This window comes from Elephas maximus, chromosome 20, assembly GCF_024166365.1.
Source record: "Elephas maximus indicus isolate mEleMax1 chromosome 20, mEleMax1 primary haplotype, whole genome shotgun sequence".
Lineage (NCBI taxonomy): Eukaryota > Metazoa > Chordata > Mammalia > Proboscidea > Elephantidae > Elephas > Elephas maximus.
Genome location: NC_064838.1, coordinates 66416721 through 66434454, shown reverse-complemented (window position 1 = coordinate 66434454; position 17734 = coordinate 66416721). Strand labels below are relative to the sequence as shown.

The 17734-nt window shown below is 48.3% G+C and overlaps 1 protein-coding gene and 1 long non-coding RNA gene across 4 annotated transcripts in view; one reads left to right on the top strand and one right to left on the bottom strand.

Annotated features, from left to right (window-relative positions):
• The window catches only part of PTPRG (protein tyrosine phosphatase receptor type G), an 823034-nt gene extending 812743 nt beyond the window's left edge, over positions 1 to 10291 (bottom strand). For 2 of the 3 annotated variants that reach the window (XM_049861694.1, XM_049861693.1), the window contains exon 1: positions 10044 to 10225. In XM_049861694.1, the coding sequence (XP_049717651.1) occupies positions 10044 to 10128 (85 nt within the window). In that variant the 5' untranslated portion in view covers positions 10129 to 10225. Of the gene's footprint in view, positions 1 to 10043 lie in introns of all 3 variants that reach the window. The other variant, XM_049861696.1, reaches the window with a different exon arrangement.
• A 779-nt stretch (positions 10292 to 11070) lies between these two features.
• LOC126064314 (uncharacterized) lies at positions 11071 to 17516 on the top strand. Its single transcript, XR_007514475.1, has 3 exons — positions 11071 to 12133; positions 16210 to 16346; positions 17186 to 17516. It is a non-coding gene; the product is annotated as an uncharacterized LOC126064314 (long non-coding RNA).
• Positions 17517 to 17734: the final 218 nt, after the last annotated feature.

Sequence of the window (17734 nt, the reverse complement as noted above, 5' to 3'; positions counted from 1 at the left end):
GAAGGATGGGCTGCACTGAAAGCTACGAGGCTAACAAAAACGCCAGAGGGACCTATGTCAGACATGGAGAAATTTCTAATGACGTGGATTGAGGACCAAACACAACAGCAAATTCCCCTCAGCACACTGACGATCATGGCTAAGGCACAAAGCTTGCTCCAGACGCTTAAAAGAAAAAGCGAGACCAGACTAAGGTACCGAGTTTAGTGCTAACTCTGGGCGGCAAGTGCTTCCAACATTTCTCGCTGCACCATGTGAAAGTGAGTGGTGGGTCTGTGAGCACTGATGGGAGGGCAGCAGAAGCTGTTGAGAGCTTAAACTAATCATAGAGGGAGATTATCCGCCCCAGCAAATTTTTAATGCGGACAAAATCTCCTTATTCTGCAAGCGAATGCCTGAAAGGACTTTTCACCCATAATACAGAGTTCAGACAATGTCCACATCACATAATATCCTACTTCACAGAAGGTATTGTTGTTGCTGTTACTAGGTGCCGTTGAGTCATTTCCAACTCATAGCGACCACATTCCCAACAGAACAAAACATTGCCCTGTTGTGTGCCAATCTCACAATCGTTGTTATTCTTGAGCCTACTTTTGCAGTCACTGTGTCAATCCATCTCGTTGAGGATCTTCCTCTTTTTCACTGACCCTCTACTTTACCAAGCACGATGTCCTCCAGGGGCTGATCCCTCCTGATAACATGTCCAAAGTATGTGAGATGTAGTCGTGCCATCCTTGCTTCTAAGGAGCATTCTGATTGTACTTCTGGTTGTATAGTGGGCGTTAAATGACACAACTATATAAACATTGTTCCCATTTTAGAGATTAAAAAACCAAGGCGACACTGCTGCAATGGGCCAAGAATTTCAACCTGGGTCTTTGGGTCCTGGTGGGTTCCTGAATAAGAGGTGTGCGCATCTGGGGCTTCAAGGCCCCCAACACCACACAACCGCACTTCCACAAGATGATGGGTGACTTGCCCAAGTCAGCTAGCTCAGCTACCAAGTGACAAAGCCATGACTATGGCCAGCTTTTAGCCACCATGTTCACTGGAAGGAATCACTTCAGGAAAAGTGATGGTGGTGGTATTTAATGGACAGAAATCATTTAAGCATAACCATTGTTTTGAAAATGATTCCTTTCAACAGCTCTTGACCTACTTCACTTTTGAAAAGCGACACCTCCTCACTCATCTGGACTATGATTTTATGGTAAATTTCCTTTGTTTCTTTGTCTCCTATTCAAACTATTCCAAATTCATGAGTTTATCTGATTTAACTGCACTGCAGAATTCATAAGGCTGTGATGGTGTCAGAACTCAAATACTTCTCCATTCCTATAAGTGATCTGAATTCCTCGAAAGCACACCCACTGTACTATCAATCAACACGCTGCTTCGTTCTCCTCCTTAGAAAAATAGTATCACAAACCCAAAAATAAGACCAGTTGTCCTATTTTCTTACATAAAAGTGTTACATATTCCATGAAGTATACTTTCATTTCTTCTTTTAGTTGCTAGCTTTCAGCAGCCAACTGTGTCACTTTGCTACGGCTCAAAAATAGCTAAGTCGAGGAGTTTAAAATTGTATTTTGTTGCTGGCCAGAAAGCCATCATGCTGACTTCAGTTTGCAAAAAACTGATTAAGAGGACAAGAGCTTGTACAGCTGCTTATTGTAACTGCTGTCGATAAGTTGTACACCTGTAAAAAGTGAACTGGCAAAAGTTGTGTGACAGATTTACGACAACAACAACAACAAAAAAAATAGCTGCAGAGGCTGCTTATGTACAAACATACACCTCATGGGATTTGGTTCCTTGGTCTGGAGGTATAGGGTCATGGTTTCATGGGACATCCCAGTTAACTGGCCTAATAACATGTTTAGTGCTTCTGTGGGTAGTGCCCGGGGTCTTAACAGATTGCAAGTGGCCATTCAAGGGGTAACAGTTGGTCTCTATTCACCTGGAGCAACAGAGGAAGGAGAGTCAGGAACAGGAGAAGGATATGGAACATGTCACTGGTTCCCTCCAGGAACAACTGCCTCCCCTTTGCCATGAGACCAGAAGAACTGGATGGTACCTGGCTACCATTACTGAACATTTTGATCAAAGATTCTATAGAAGGATCTTGATCAAAAGAGGGGAAAAGCAGAACAGAATTTAAAATTTTCATGAACTCTAGACTTTCTGGAGCCCTGGAGGGTGGATAAACCCCTGAAACTACTGCCCCGAGACTACCTTTAAACTTTAAACCAAAAATATCCCCTGAAGTCATCTTAAAACTGAAAAATAGTTTAGCTGAACTAGTAAAAAATGTCTGCCACAGGGACATAAATGTGTTCAAGTGTCACACCACTGCCAAATAAAAGCTAACTCTCAAATACTCCTGTTTGCTTCTGGTTAAACCCAAACCCAGTGCTGCTGAGTCAACTGATTCATGACAATGTAGAACTCTACCCCCACAGGGTTTCCAAGGAGCAGCTGGTGGATTCCAACTGCTGACCTTTTGGTTAGCAGCCAATCTCTTAAGCACTGCGCCACTAGGGCTCCAAATCACAGCCCCCAGCAATGACAGTGACAGAGCGGCCCAACACTCCATTCTCTTCAGTTACCACGCAGTCCACAAGGCCCAAGAAGTCTCTAGGGGTGCAGGGCTAAGCAAGTCTTTCTACACAGGGAACTTGGAGATACACATACGCAGAACACATTTCCCCATTTAATCTGGGAAAGCAGAAATCTCCTTTGCACTGTTGCCAAAGAGGTATCTCAGACCTCTCTGAGAATTTCTCATTTCATTAAACCTGAAGACATAACCAGCCTAATTTCACATGGGAAACCCTCACGCCTGCTCTTACTCCTCCTCACCTCCATCACCATCACCAGTTACACAGACCATCATTCAAGTTTATACAGATTTAAAAAAAATTTTTTTTAATTGTTTCTACATACAATCGTTCTTTTCAATTCCCTTTTCTTCTCATACACTCAATCTTTACGGATCTCTTTAATATACTTAAGAATGGTTAGCCTATCAAGCGCTTACTATTTGCGGTGCACTGCTCAATCCTTTACAGGTAGCCTGACAAACACCTTTGAGTTAGGGTACTATCACTATTCCATTTCACAGAGGGGGAAAAAGGAACAGGCACAGAAAGGTTAAGCAACTTGTCCAAGGCACCACAGCTAGTAAGTGGCAGAGGCGGGCTGACTCCAGAGGCTGGCTATATTCTTACTGCTTTGCCATATTCTGTACAACTTGCCATAACTGCTTGGCTTAGAAAGAAAATTAAAAGCATTAACCAGTTCTAGTCTCCTAAAATATTTCTCCTTGCTACAAGCTGGCAAAAGCAGCAGCGACTCCCACAAACTAGTTAACAAGCATCTAAGTTCTCATTCACTCTGACAGCTTTTCCCCCCGCCCTAGCTCTAGTAGTAACACAAGCAAGTTCAAGACACCAGGTACATTAGGCACCTGGTCAGCAAACAGTCATTCCGCCACATAACCCTAAAATTACTACTTTATATATTTTGTTTTATTTTTTTAACAGTCATAATATCAAGTGCTACAGTCATAAAAAAATCTTGTGCTTGTACAAAAAAAACTCCATTGCTGTCAAGTCAATTCTGACTCATAGCGACGCTATAGTGACCCTATAGGACAAAGCAGAACTGCCCTGTAGGGTTTCCAAGGCTGTAATCTTTATGGAAGCAGACTGCCACATCTTTCTCCAGAGGAGCGGCTCCTGGGTTAGAACTGCCTACCTTTCAGTCAGGAGCCGAGCAGTCTAGCCGCTGCACCTCCTGTGCCTACATAAATCCGGAAAATCAGCTTATGTAGATTACACACTTTCCTGTCAAAACACCAAACATTTTGCTAGAAATAATACCAGGTACAACGGTCCCTCTGATTACAGGTGCTCTCACCCGACAATCACGAACAGCGCTCTCTAGCTACTTGGAACAACCTTGCACACCTATCACTTACAAACCTCAATCTTCTCAGAATAGGAGTAAATTACTACCTTAATCTGTTAACACATTTCAACTGCTATAGGCTTTTCTGAAAGTGAAATACACTTACATTACTTTAAGATTTTTCTTAAAAGATACTTGAAAAATTCTATGGCCTCAGAAATGTGAGAGTAAGAGGAACCACAGGATAAGGGGGAGGGAGAAGCGTGGGTTTTTAAAACACATTTATCTTTTTTTGGAGTAAGTTTTAGTTACAACATCACAGAAAAAAAGTATCAATTTTAAAAAAAAAGGAAGTCAATAATAACTTTTTCACAGATGTGCTTTGATTTTTAAAGCGCGCAGAGTCCCAACATAGTCCTGGGCTCAGCTCTTTGCAAGCAAAATGGTCATTCTTGATCTCAGACAGGAAAACCAAGGTAGACAATTATTTAATCATTTGGCAAATTTTTACTGAGGGCCTAATGTGTGTCCAGATCTCTGGGTGGTATAATTGGTTTGTACTCCCTAGTAACCTAAAGGATGATGGTTCAAACCCGTCCAGCAGCACCATGGAATAAAGGCCTGGCAATCTGCTTCCATACAGATTACAGTCATGAAAACCTAAGGGGCATTTCTGCTCTGCAACACAGGGGGTCGCCATGAGTCAACATCTACTCCATGGCACTGGGTTTGGTTTTGGGTTTTTTGTTTTTAACGTGTGCCCAGGCGACCTCATTCTGGGACAAATCCAACGGCTGCTCCCAAATTCCACAAGCAGCACTGCCTGCCTGTTGGGGGCAAGCACCTCTCAGAAGAACAAGTCTCACCTTCCTGAGCCCCTTGCTCTACCTCGTCAGTAGCTCCTGGCTTTATCTGGGTGAAGCTCAGGTACAGCACTAGAAGTGCCAGCAGGGCACACCTCCTTGGTAACTTCTGTAATAGTCTCTACGCCCAAAAAAACAAAAAACGAAAAAAAAAACCTGTGCTGTCGAGTCGATTCCGACTCATAGAGACCCTGTAAGACAGAGTAGAACTGCCCCACAGTTTCCAAGGAGTGCCTGGTGGATCTGGACTGCCAACCTTTTGGTTGGCCGCCTTATCTCTTAACCACTACACTACCGGGGTTTCCCAGGTTCTACACAGACACAGCCAAAAACGCCCTTTCAGTGCCTGCTACTGAAGCAGCCTGTAACCAAAGAGCTCCAAGGGCTGGGGGCGGGGGGGGGGAGGTCAAGTGCTTCCAGGATAACTCCAGATGCCGTGAATTTCATCTATAATATCTCGGTTATAAAATGTGACCACATGAAAGATGTGCCACAGGATTAAACTGTTAATTATAATGTTTCATCTTGCAATTCAGAAAACACACTGTATTATAATCTTCATCTTGTTTAGAAATAACATTCCATTGTCTCCAATGCAAAAGTAAAATGCTGAATGGAAATCCCGATTAAAAAAATAATAATTTCACCATAAAAGAGTTAAAGAGAGTGACAACCCACTAGCAATGCTTTATTTGCTTTCTTCACCTAGCTAAGCGGCCAGACTGTCCTCTTGCTTAAGAAGTTTCCAGGAAAAACGGGGGAGTGGGGCAGAGGCAAGGATCAGTGACCTTAAAAGCAACTGCTCTAAGGCATTTCAAATGCTCTCACATGAACGGCAAGAAAGTTCATTCCAACTGGTGCACCCGGATGACTAATTACACTATGCTAACTTGTAAGTTTTTCAAAAGATAGAAAATGATTCTGAAAGGCTTTTTGTTTGGTTTGGCAGCGTTAAAACATCGGTATTCCCTGTCTGGCTTCATGTAAACAACATCTTTTATTCAGCAAAAACAGGTCCGTGATTAAGAGGAGATGCCCAAATCTTCACTATGGGAGAGTCCCCTTTCTCATTTCAGCCAACCTAGTCCTAAAATCTTTCTGTCTCTGGCAACTGCAACTTCCCCTATTTCCAAAAAGTCCTGTTAATATCTTCTTTGTGTAATCGTTCTAACTTCAAAAGACTTGGTGGTTCAGTGGTTAAGAGCTAACCTAAAGGTTGGCGGTTCAAACCCACCAGCCACTCAGCAGGAGAAAAGACCTAGCAATCCGCTCCTGTAAAGATTACTGCCTAGGAAACCCAATGGGGCAGTCCTACTCTGTCCTACAGGACTGCTAGGAGTCGGAATCAAATCAACGAGACAGGAATGGGTGTCGTTCTAGCTTCAATAACCCTCTAATATGAACATTGTTTGGAAGGAAACAAAGCTATTATCCCATAACTGTTGTCTAGTTCAGGGGCTGGATAAAGAGGCTTCATTTTCAAACAAGACACTTGGTGGGGCGGAGGGGGGAGGAACTGGATGATTTCTCACTCCATCCCTAAGACTAAGATGGCTGACTTCACAAATGCTACTTCTGCGTTTTGCTAGGAACACCAAGTAGAGGGTCAGAGAAAAAGAGGAAGACCCTCAACGAGATGGACTGACACAGTGGCTGCAACAACGGGCTCGAGCATAACAAGGATTGTGAGGATGGCGCAGGACCAGGCAGGGTTTGTTCTGTTGTACGTAAGGTGGCTAGGAGTTGGAACCGCCTCGAGGGCACCTAACAACAACAGGTACGTGCAAATCCTTGGAGAGCCGCAGAGTCACTGCCCATCAATCGAAGTCGGCCAATTCTGACACCGCCGGCGCCCACGGCAGAGCTTAGCCATCTGAGGGGTTTCCAGCACCAGCCTCCGAGATGTAATTACTGTACAAAACATATCAGAACCAAAGAGAAGGATTTCATTCTGAGGGCACAAAGAAGAAATCAATTTAAAAAGTTTCTGTTGAATAGCTAGAAAATGTAATGTAGTAAAATACTAGCCCTCTGGAGTAACATTTTATATCTTGTTGGAGGCACTTAAGTTCCCAATGATCAGAGATATCTAACAAGTATTTGAAGGAGGTAGATCTGGGATTTGTTTTGAAATAAGGTGTAGGAGAGGATAAGAGTATAAATGAAAGGTTGGGTTGATCATTGTTGGTGCTGGACGGATGGTGGGTACTATTTTTTATATTCTATTAATTTTTTTTTATCATTTCTTCCATAATAGAGTATTTTTTAGAAGAAGTCAGAGAATGTAGTATTACATTTGATAACACTTCTGCTTTGCACTTGGAAAACATCCCTGGAAACACTAACCCGGATGGGGAATCCCGTACCTGCCACACCATACTGTTGAAAGACTAAAAGCCACTGTTTCTGATGGCAGGGAAAAGATCCAGGCCAGGGCTGTGGTTCCAAAACCCTCCCCCAAATTACAGTTACCCTATAGCCTGAATGGAGCCTTGGTGGCGTAGCAGTTAAGTGCTAGGCTGCTAACCAAAAGGTTGGCAGCTCGAATCCACCAACCACTCCTTGCAAACTCTACAGGGCAGTTCTACTATGTACTATAGGGTCACTATCAGTCAGAATCCACTCAAGCACCAAGGGTTTGTGTTTTGGGTTTTTTTTTTTAAAAGCCTGACTAGGATCTGAGAAGTCAAATGCAACTAAGAAATTGGTAAGCTTCTGAAAACAAACAGCTAAGAAATGGGAATTTTGATTAAGACCTCACAAGGAGAACCCTAATCCCAAACCAAAACCATTTTTATTCCAGGTGTCAAACAGATAAATGCTTCTGGGGGGGGTGTCCCCCAAAGTGAGCCCCGGCCCTGCCAGGTGAAGCGTGCAGGCCAGGAGGGGCAGCGCGGAGCCCAGGCCACCTCCAAGCCCACTCCCAGCGTGTCCCCGCGGCGTGGAGGTGGCCGGGCCGACAAGTGGCTCGGGGGCGCCCCCTGAGGTCCAGCGGCGTCGCGGCACCCTCCGAAAAAGCGGGTGCCTGGAAGGGCTCTGACATTTTAACTTTGCGTGGCTCCGAAGGCTGCCGCACCTTCTTGGGCTGCACTTTTCCAAACCAAACCCCCTCTTCCCTGCGCCCCTTTCCTTTGGAATCCTCCGGGCTCCCGGGGAAGGAAAGGGCTATTTACCTCCCAGTGTGGGCACAAAAGAAAATGAGGAAGACGGACACCGTCAAAGCCCCACGAAGGCAACATCACTGGCGGTCTCATTTTTGTATTTCAAGCTTCCTCAGACCCCCGTCAAAAGAAAATCACGACTGGCCCACCGACAGCATCCCCGAGCAGAAGAAAAGGCCAGAAGACAAAGTGGAAATGCCTCTTATTTCTCAAGGCAGCCCTCCACTGCCTCCCACTGCCCGCGTTAAAACGTGGTCCTGGCAAAGCTCGACCCCTGTGGACACCTGCCCACACTCACCCGGAAAGTCCGCGGCAAAGAAGGGCGTCTAGAAGGGGGAGACGATTAATACAATGACTAAGCGATGGTCTTTAAGGGAGAGCGGGCAGCTGGCTCTAGCGAAATGGTCCCACTACCCCTACCCCTGTTGAGACAGGACGCCGGTGGAACCAGGACCCCGGTGGAGGCAGGACCCCGATAGGCAAATTACAGGCCTCCCGGTGAGAGTGGACAGGTCCTCGTGGTCGGCCGTCTGGCTGGGTTTCTGAGCTACGGCCAGAGATGGTGCAGCTCCGGGGGCGAGAGGGATGTGCAGAGGGTGCAAAGGGAAGGGGGCTGTCGAAGAAAAGAAGGTGCTTTGAGGGGCCCCCATCTCTCTCTGCCCGTCGGAGCCACCCCCCGAGCCCACAAAGGTGGCACGCTCTGCCCGTCTCCCGGAGACGGGTCCCCGAGGGCAGCAAAGACGCCCTGATCTGAGGCGCACGATGGGGCTGGGGGCCCCGCTGCACCAAAACCGGGCGCTCGGGCCGCGCAGGGACAGGCGGCTGTAACTAGGAAGAACGGAAACATTGGGGGCATGTCCCTCTTTTTCTTGGCTCAAATACCCCCCACTCCGGGAGCACGTAGATGAAGGCAGAAAAATGGGGCGGGGGCGGAATCCGTATTTACGGGAGTGAGAGATGAAAACCGAATCGCCCCTTTCTGCCTAGAGCAGAGGACGTGGCCTCCACCCCCAGGAAGGGGACAGATTGTTTTGAGGGAGCTCGAGGCTGCGGGGGGGGCGGTGCTGCAAGAGGGGAGAGGGAGGCGGCGGCCGCTGCCCTCCCCAAAGGAAGATGAGGAGGGGGTCTGCCCCAGCAGGGATAGAAGCAGAGAGTCGCCCAGCCGCACACCGTTACGTGCGGTGATTTATTATCATCATCAATGGCCCATATTGTCCCCCTCTTAGCCTAGCTAGAAATGAGCGGGTCTGGGTCTGCCAAGCGCTAACAACCTGCAAGAGAGCAAAGATGAAGGTAGGCAGGGCGCACAAGACAAGAAAAATCCACCCCGGCGTGAGCAACGGCCCCGCCGCCGACTCGCGCCCCGAACCAGGCGGCTGTGCAGGGCTGCGCTTCGAAAAGAATGGGTCGCTTCTAAACCTTCTGCTCCCTGCCCACCCCCCACCCCACCCCCCACTGCGCCCAGGCCCCCGCGCCCGGGAAAGCTGCCCCGCGCTGGCTTCGAAGCGCAGCCCGCGCCCAAGCCCCGAGCGGGGGAGCGCGCCCGGCCCTCGAGAACAGAACGCAGGCTGCTCCCCATATCCCCAACCCTTCCGCGGCCACCTCCTTTCCATCCCCCAAACACCACCCTTTCCAAAGGGTCAGAAAGCAGCAAAGCGAGTCCCCTCCCTCTGAGCTCCTTCAACCCCCGCCGAAGCGAGGGGCGCACCCCGACCTCCCCCCTAAAACCTACAAAGCCATCCTCCCCGCGGCCCCAGCCTCCTCAGCCGCCCTACAGCGCTGGCTCTCCCGATCGGCGGCAATCAGCAGAACCAGTCCCTTTTCTCCCAGCTCCAGCACCCTCAAACCCGAGCGGGAGCAGACCCCGGCGGCCCCCGAACCCTTCCCGGCCGGTCCTTACCTCCACCCTGCCCAACCACCCGCTTCCCCCCAAACGCCACCGGGAGCCAACGGAAAGGATTCCTCCTCTTCTCCCCGGGCGCCCGGCCCCCCTCCAACCTCTCCCGGGTCCCCGGGACCCGCGCCCGAGCTCTACGCCCGAGCGACAACTCCGCATCTCCAGCGCGCCGGCCGGGGCCGCGGCACCTCCGCAGCCAGCACTCACCGGGAAAACACACGACATAATGGAGCACGGAACTGGTGATTTTCAGGAACAAAATCCACCAACACGGTTCCAGTAACCTCCGCATGTCCGAAAACGCACATCGAAAAGAGGAAGGCAGGGGGGTAAACTTGTTGAATAAGTTCTTGCCTCTGAGCGAGCCTCCGCTAAACCCGGGCGCTTCCTCTGCTCGCCCGCTCCACAGGCCCCCCGCGCTCGGCGGCACGAGTGCCCCCGAAAGCCAGAAAGCCGCCAAGCGCCCCCCGGAAAATCTCAAAAAGTAACCGGGAACGCCGAGCCACGCTGAGGACGTTCCTCTCGGCGGAGAAGGGTTTCTTGCCGTTCAAAAAGGAGTGCGCCGAGCGGGCAGGGCGAGGAGTCGGCGGGCGGCGACCAAGCCCCGAGTCCGGGGCAGGCAGGGACCGCAGGCGGCGACGGCGACCAGCCGAGGATCCCCAACTTGAGTCTGCAGCGTAGCGCAACCCGAGAGCCGGCGGGCGGCGGCGGGGCTGAGCGCGGCGCGGCGTCTCCGGGCTTCAGGCAGGCAGCTCCTTCCAGGGCCCGGGGAAGGAAGGAGGCATGTTTGCGATCGGGGAACGGGAGGGAAGTGGCGGCGGGAGCGAAGAGCCCCCAAAAATAGAAACGGCCGGAGGAAAACACAAAGGATTCAGAGAGGCGTTGGGGCGAGGGCGCCTTCAGTCCATGCTCCTGAAAGTTGTGGCTCGGGCGCAGGCTGGGGAGGAACCGGGAGCGCGGGGCTGGAAACTGGCCATGCCTCCATACAGGAAGTAACATGTGAGCATGGATCCTGGCAGAGACTTTAAAGCCGGCGAGCGAGCGAGCAAACGAGCGAGCAAGGGGCGCGCGGCGGCGGCGGGGGCGCGCAGCACGGGCCGCCGCCGTCGGACGCGCGCAGTGCGCGCTCTTAAAGCAGCCGCGCACGGCTCCGGCCTCCTAGGGGTCCCACAGCCCAGCGGCCCCTGGGGCTGCGGGCTCTGCTCCGGCAGCTTTGGGGTTGGGAGAGGTTCTAACCCGGACCTGGAAATAGGGAGGGGGCGGATGCATTCGGGGCCGGCGTGCCTGTGCCAGATTCCAGTTCTGCGAGCGCTTAAGGACGCCTCACGCTGCGCGGGTTTGGCGGGGGTCTCCTCCCCTGATCCGCACTGCTCGCGGGTCGCGGACGTGGGGGGTACCGGGGAGGGTCTGGGGAGATGAGGGCGGTCCCTCTTCGGCTTCACAGTCCTGGCAGTGCCGAGGCAACGCGCGCCCCCAGTGCCCCCTGCTCGCGCCCCCAGCCCGGCGCTATTCCCCGCCTGGAAACAAAGCCCAGCGGCCTTTGCACTGGGGCTGCGTTGGGGTGTTTTTTTTTTTTTTCCGTGCTTCCATTGGCCGGGTCCAAGGCTGGGAGACGGGGGGAGTGAGGGGACGGATATCGATCCTAGGCTTGCAAAATACAGCCTTTCCGAGTCCTGGGCCCCGGTTCCTGGCGCCACTATGTAGCAGTGGCGGACTTTTCCCAATTCGCAGCTCCTCGAGAGGAGGGAAGGTTCCCGCACCCCGGCCTGGCCGCAGGGAGGGTGCAGGAAGTGCGCCTCTTACCCCTCGCTGGGTGAAAGCAGAGCCGCGGGGCAGGACTGATTTCCTGGCAGCCACCCCGGGAGCGGCTGCTGCTTTAGCAATCGGGCAGAGGCGTTGAGGGGAAATAGGAGGACTGGGCTTATCTGTAATGAGTTTTGTCCCCTGGCTCTCGGTGAGAAGATCTCTATCGCTTAGCCTTATAAGCGCCCTATTTCCCCTTCTTACGTTGGTGCTCAAAGTGGGGGAGGCGGGCTTTTGATGAAAGTGTAATTGAGCTAAGGTAATTAGCCATTTGTATTTTTTGCCTAATTTGAATGACTCTGTTTAAAACCCATCTTGACATGTTAAACTTGCTCCTAATGTTTGACTTTTACACGCAGGGTTCCCCACCCACCCAAACATCCCAACCGGATGTAGGATTTCAAATAATATACAGATGTTCGAAGCTCCTCCGGCAAGATGTGATTAAGGAAGCAGTTTCACACCCACACTTCCAAAAGAAAAGCCTTTGAAAAGTTACGTTCGGGATTACCAACGAATAAAAGCCAGGAAGTTCCCGGGGAGGGCCCTAGGTCTATCTTTAGCAGAATGGCGGTGAACACCCTCCCCCAGGGTGGGGAACAGGCGAGTTTGTTTGCTTTGGAATTTGGTCCTTCCTGGTTTTGTTGGAATCTCTCTGTAAATGCTTGCAGGGGTCAGTTGTCTTCGGATTGTTTTATTTAAAGGATGTCCACTCCTCAGTAGGACCTTTGAGAGAGGTTAGAACGACCCCAGCAGGTCTGGTTGGGTGATAAAATGGAAAAATCTGTGGAATTTGAGTCAGAACACCAGGGTGAGCATCCCCAGGTGAGTTTTGTCTTCTGTAAAATGGGCATAGCAAAAGCTGCCACTTGTGGAATGCTAATTCTTTCTATAACTCATGTGTCCATTGAACAAATGTACTGGTCACCTACCACATGCAGGATATCTGGGAATATAGCCATGAAGAACGTGGGCAAGGCCCAGAGTACACACTGCCTGCTCTACGGAGTCCTTCCTTACAGCCATTCTGTAAGAATCAGTTTCCCCATTTTAAGGACAAGGAAACAGGGCTTGGAGGAGTAAAATGATGAATCTCTAGTGGGTGAGTGGCAGAGCTGGAATTCTGAACCCAGGCCTGTCTGCCTCCACAGCTCTAAAAAGGCAATGAAATGGAAGTTTGAAAAGTACTTTGACATGTGGCCGGGGGATAAAAGGTTTTGCAACTGGGGGAAACCTCACAAGGATTTAGAGAATGAATTACCCCTACTCTGAGGGTGCAAAAGGCCCCCACAGTAAAAATTAGAATCAATTTAGATCCCTGCTGGTGAATGCCCTGGGACCAAACTGTTCTTGGGAGCACCTTCCCACAACCCAGGCCCCAGGAAATTTCTAGATTCCCATAGAAAATTAATGAATGACTTTTTGTTCCTTCTACAACCAATTACAAAGCAACTTATATACACACCAGACACTGTACCAAGTGCTGGTAGCACAAAAATGACCTGACAATAGTCCTACCATCCTCCCACCTGGTGATTATAACCTCCCCAGCCCCATGTGAGGTAGCATATGATCAAGAACTGATGGTACTGATAGAAGAAGTCCAAGGTGCACTGAAAGCATTGGCGGAAAACAAGGCTCCTGGAATTGACACGATACCAATTGAGGTATTCAACAAATGGATGCAGCACTGGAAGCGCTCACTCGTCTATGCCAAGAAATTTGGAAGACAGCTACCTGGCCAACCGATTGGAAGAGATCCTATTTGTGCCTATTCCAGAGAAAGGTGATCCAACAGAATGTAGAAAACATTCAGTAAGACCACTAACATCACATGCAAGTAAAATTGTGATGAAGATAATTAAAAAATTTTGATGAAGACCATTCAAAAATGGTTGCAACAATATATCGACAGGGAACTGTCAGAAATTCAAGCCAAATTCAGAAGAGGACATGGAACCAGGGATATCATTGCTGATGTCAAGTGGATCCTGGCCGAAAGCAGATAATACCAGAAAGATGTTTACCTGTGTTTTACTGACTATACAAAGGCGTTTGAATGTGTGAATCAAAACAAATTATGGGTAACATTGCAAAGAATGAGAATTCCAGAACACTTAACTGTGCTCATGAGGAATCTGTACATAGACCAAGAGGCAGTGGTTTGAAAAAAATAAGGCAATACTGCACGGTTTAAAGCCAGGAAAGGTGCGCATCAGGGTTGTATCTTTTCACCATACTTACTTAATCTGTATGCCAAGCAAATAATCTGAGAAACTGGAGTATATGAAGAAGAACGGGTCATCAGCATTAGGGGAAGACTCATTAACAACCTGTGATATGCAGATGACACAACCTTGCTTGCTGAAAGTGAAGAGGACTTAAGCACTTGCTGATAAAGACCAAAGACCACAGCCTCCAGTATGGATTACACCTCAACTTAAAGAAAACAGAGATCCTCACAACTAGACCAATAAGCAACACCATGATAAACAGAAAAGATTGAAGTTGTCAAGGATTTCATTTTACTTAGATCCACAAGTAACACCCATGGAAGCCACAGTCAAGAAATCAAAAGACACGTTGCATTGGGCAAATCTGCGAAAGACCTCTTTGGAGTGTTAAGAGGCAAAGATACCACTTTAGGACTAAGGTACACCTGACCCAAGCCATGGTGTTTTCAATCACCTCATATACATGTGAAAGCTGTACAATGAATAAGGAAGACCGAAGAACTGACGCCTTTGAATTGTGGTGTTGGTGAAGAATATTGAATATACCATGGACTCCCAGAAGAATGAACAAGTCTGTCTTGGAAGAAGTACAGCCAGAATGCTCCTTAGGAGCGAGGATGGCAAGATGTTTTCTCACGTACTTTGGACGTGTAACAGGAGGGACCAGGCCCTGGAGAAGGACATCATGCTTGTTTCGTAAAATAGAGGGTCATTAAAAAAGAGGAAGACCCTGAACAAGGTGGATTGACACAGTGGCTGCAACAATGGGCTTAAACATAATGATTGTGAGGATAGCACAGGACGGGGCAGTTCTGTTGTAATAGGGTTGGTATGAGTCAGAACCAACTTGATGGCACCTAACAACAACATCTAAGCTTAAGGTCTAAAGTATGACTCAAAACAACCCCATGTGCTGTGCAGGTTGCACAATAACAGTGAGTGTGGGCCTTACTGGAGAGCTGGGCCTGGGAGGGTAAGAAGGCTACAAAGTGAAGGTGCTGGTGTGAGTAACAAATTACCAAAGTTAGAGGCTTAAAAACAACACTTTTCAAAATTCTGTCCGTCAGAAGTCAAAGCACAAGTAACTGGGTCCTCTGCTCAGGGTCTCAAAAGGCTGAAATCAAGCTCCTCCAACCTCATTCAGGTTATTGAACAGAATTCACCTTCTGTGGTTGTGGGGCCAAGATCCCCATTTTCTTGTTGACTGTCAGGCAGGGGTCACTCTCAGCTAGAGGCCGCCCTCACAGACTAGCTACATAACCCAAACCCACTGTAATAGAGTCAATTCTGACTCATAGCAACCCCATGGGACAGAGTGGAACTGCCCCATGGAGTTTCCAAGGCTGTAAATCTTTCCTGAAGCAGACTGCCACATCTTTCTCCCACAGAGAGGCTGGTGGGTTCCAACTGCCAACCTTTTAGTTAGCAGTAGAGCACATAAACAATGCACCACCAGGGCTCCTCATAGCCACATAAACCAAAAAAACCAAACGCGTTGCCATCGAGTAGATTCCAACTCATAGTGACCCTATGGCAACCTACAGTGACCTTTCCCACGGAGGGGCTGGAGGGTTCAAACCACCGAACTTTTGGTGAGCAGCTGAGAGCTTAACCACAGCACTACCAGGGCTTCGCTTAGGCACCACCCACCCAAAAACCCAGTGCCATCGAGTCGATTCCAACTCATAGCAACCCTGTAGGGCAGAACATAGCCCTCTTAAAACATAGCACCTTACTTCTTCAAAGCCAGCAGGAGAATCTCCCCATGTATGGCTATGAGGGAGTCCTATATGGCCTAATTGTGGGAGTGACTATTCCATCAGTTTTGCTATATATTGTAACCTAATCAAGGGAATGATGGTCACATCACATTCACAGGTCTCACCCACTTTCAAGAGAAGAGGATGATATACCAGGGAGCTGGAATCTTGGAGGTCATCATAGAATTCTGCCTCCCACAGTACTGAAAAACTAGAGAACCATTTTGAGTATAGACTGATGGTTAAAGGCAACAGCTCTGAAGCCAGTCTCATTGGGTTCTGATTCTAGTTATATCTACATGGCCTTGAGCAGTGTAACCACTCTGTGTCTCTGTTTCCTCATTTGTAGAATAACAACTTCACCTAAATTGAGACAATTAAAAGGAATTAATATATGTGCTTAGAGCAGTGCCTGGCACCTAATAAGTATTTAATAAATGTAAGCTATTACTGCTATCTACTCAGCAAGCCTATGCAATAGGGAAGTGGACATCTGTTATTTTCTACCTGCTCAGCATCCTTTTTTTCTTCTTTTGGTAGTAATATACCAGTTTCCTATTGTTCTTTTTTCCCCAGATGGTCTTGGTCAGCCTAACCCTTTCTTCCCCCACCTCTGCTTTCTGCCTTCCCATCTCACTGGCTCATCATGGACACTTGTCTCAGCCTTGCCCATTTGGAGCATCTCAACCTCCTGGCCTGACTGCTAAGGACAGGTACGTGTTTCCAGTTGGTCCAATGACAGTCAATCCTGGAACTTCCTCTTGGGTTTCTCTTGAGCTACAGGGCGGGCCCCATTTGGGAAGACCCTGCCTGAGGATGAAGATGACACATAGAGGAAAGCCCAGGGCAAAGGTGGAGGCCCACAGACCCCCGATGTCATCATTTGAGTCCTCGAATTAAGTCATACCTGAAGCCAGACCAAACCCTAAACTATTCGATTACGTGAGCTGATAAATTACCTTTAATTCTTATGCCTCTTTGAGTTGAGTTTGTGTGACTTAAAACTCAAAACCTGAAATCTGGAACGGATGGCAGCAGATAGTTAAATATCTGCATTTAAAAAAAGAAGGAAGCTCTTAGAATTAAGGGATTTAGCTGAGGTGGTCAGGCTTGTAAACAAGAGAAGACTCAAGCTTCTGACACCAGATCTACTGTATCATTTATTTGATACTGTGTAACAAATCACTCCACAATTTAGTAGCTTAAAACAGCCACCATTTTATTTGTTACTGATTTTGTAGGTCAGCATTTTAGGCAGGGCTCAGCAGATCAGTTCTTCTGCTGGTCTTTCCGGAGGTAAATTAAGCAGCTACAGTCATCCAAAGTCCACTGGGGCTGAAAGTTCTAAGACAGCCTCACTCAAATGCCTGGCAGTTATTTCTGGCTTTTGGCTGGAATACCTCAGCCCTTAACCGTTGGCCTCTCCAGCAGCCTAGTTCACATTCATCCACAAAGAGGTTTCAGGGCAATGAGAGAGTGACAGTGAAAGCTGCAAGACATCTTGAGACCTAGACTTAGCAGTTGTATAACATCGCTTCATTTTATTGGTCAGAGCAAGACACAGGCCAGCCCAGATTCAAGGGGAGGAGGAAACAGACTCCAGTTCTTGATGAAGGAGCAACAAGGTCAAACTGCAAAGGGACGTGAGTATAAGAATGGGAAGAATTACTGTAGCCTTCTTTGCATGCAATATATTTCATCTACTGTTAAAACTAAATTGAGCACATTAACCTTTTTGCCCTAGATGGTTTTCACTGCAAACAATCCACACTTTAACTGTGTTTTCAACTTCACAAGTAAATTGAATGCTTGCAAAACAACAAAAAATCATTTTTGTCATCCTGATTTAAATTTTGGGGGAATGTTTATTTTGGGGTAAAAGAAATGACTTACCAAAACATGTTTATTCTGAGAAAATGTAACAAGGAAAAACCTCCAAGTCCTCTAACAACAATGTTTGTCATTACATGAGCCCTATATCCAGGGCCAAAAGAGAATAAGCAAATAGTGGTGCGATTGAAATACGCTATTTAAAAAATTGTTGTCGCTGTCACATTGACTCTGACTCATGGCAAACTTACGTACAACAAAACGTTGCCTG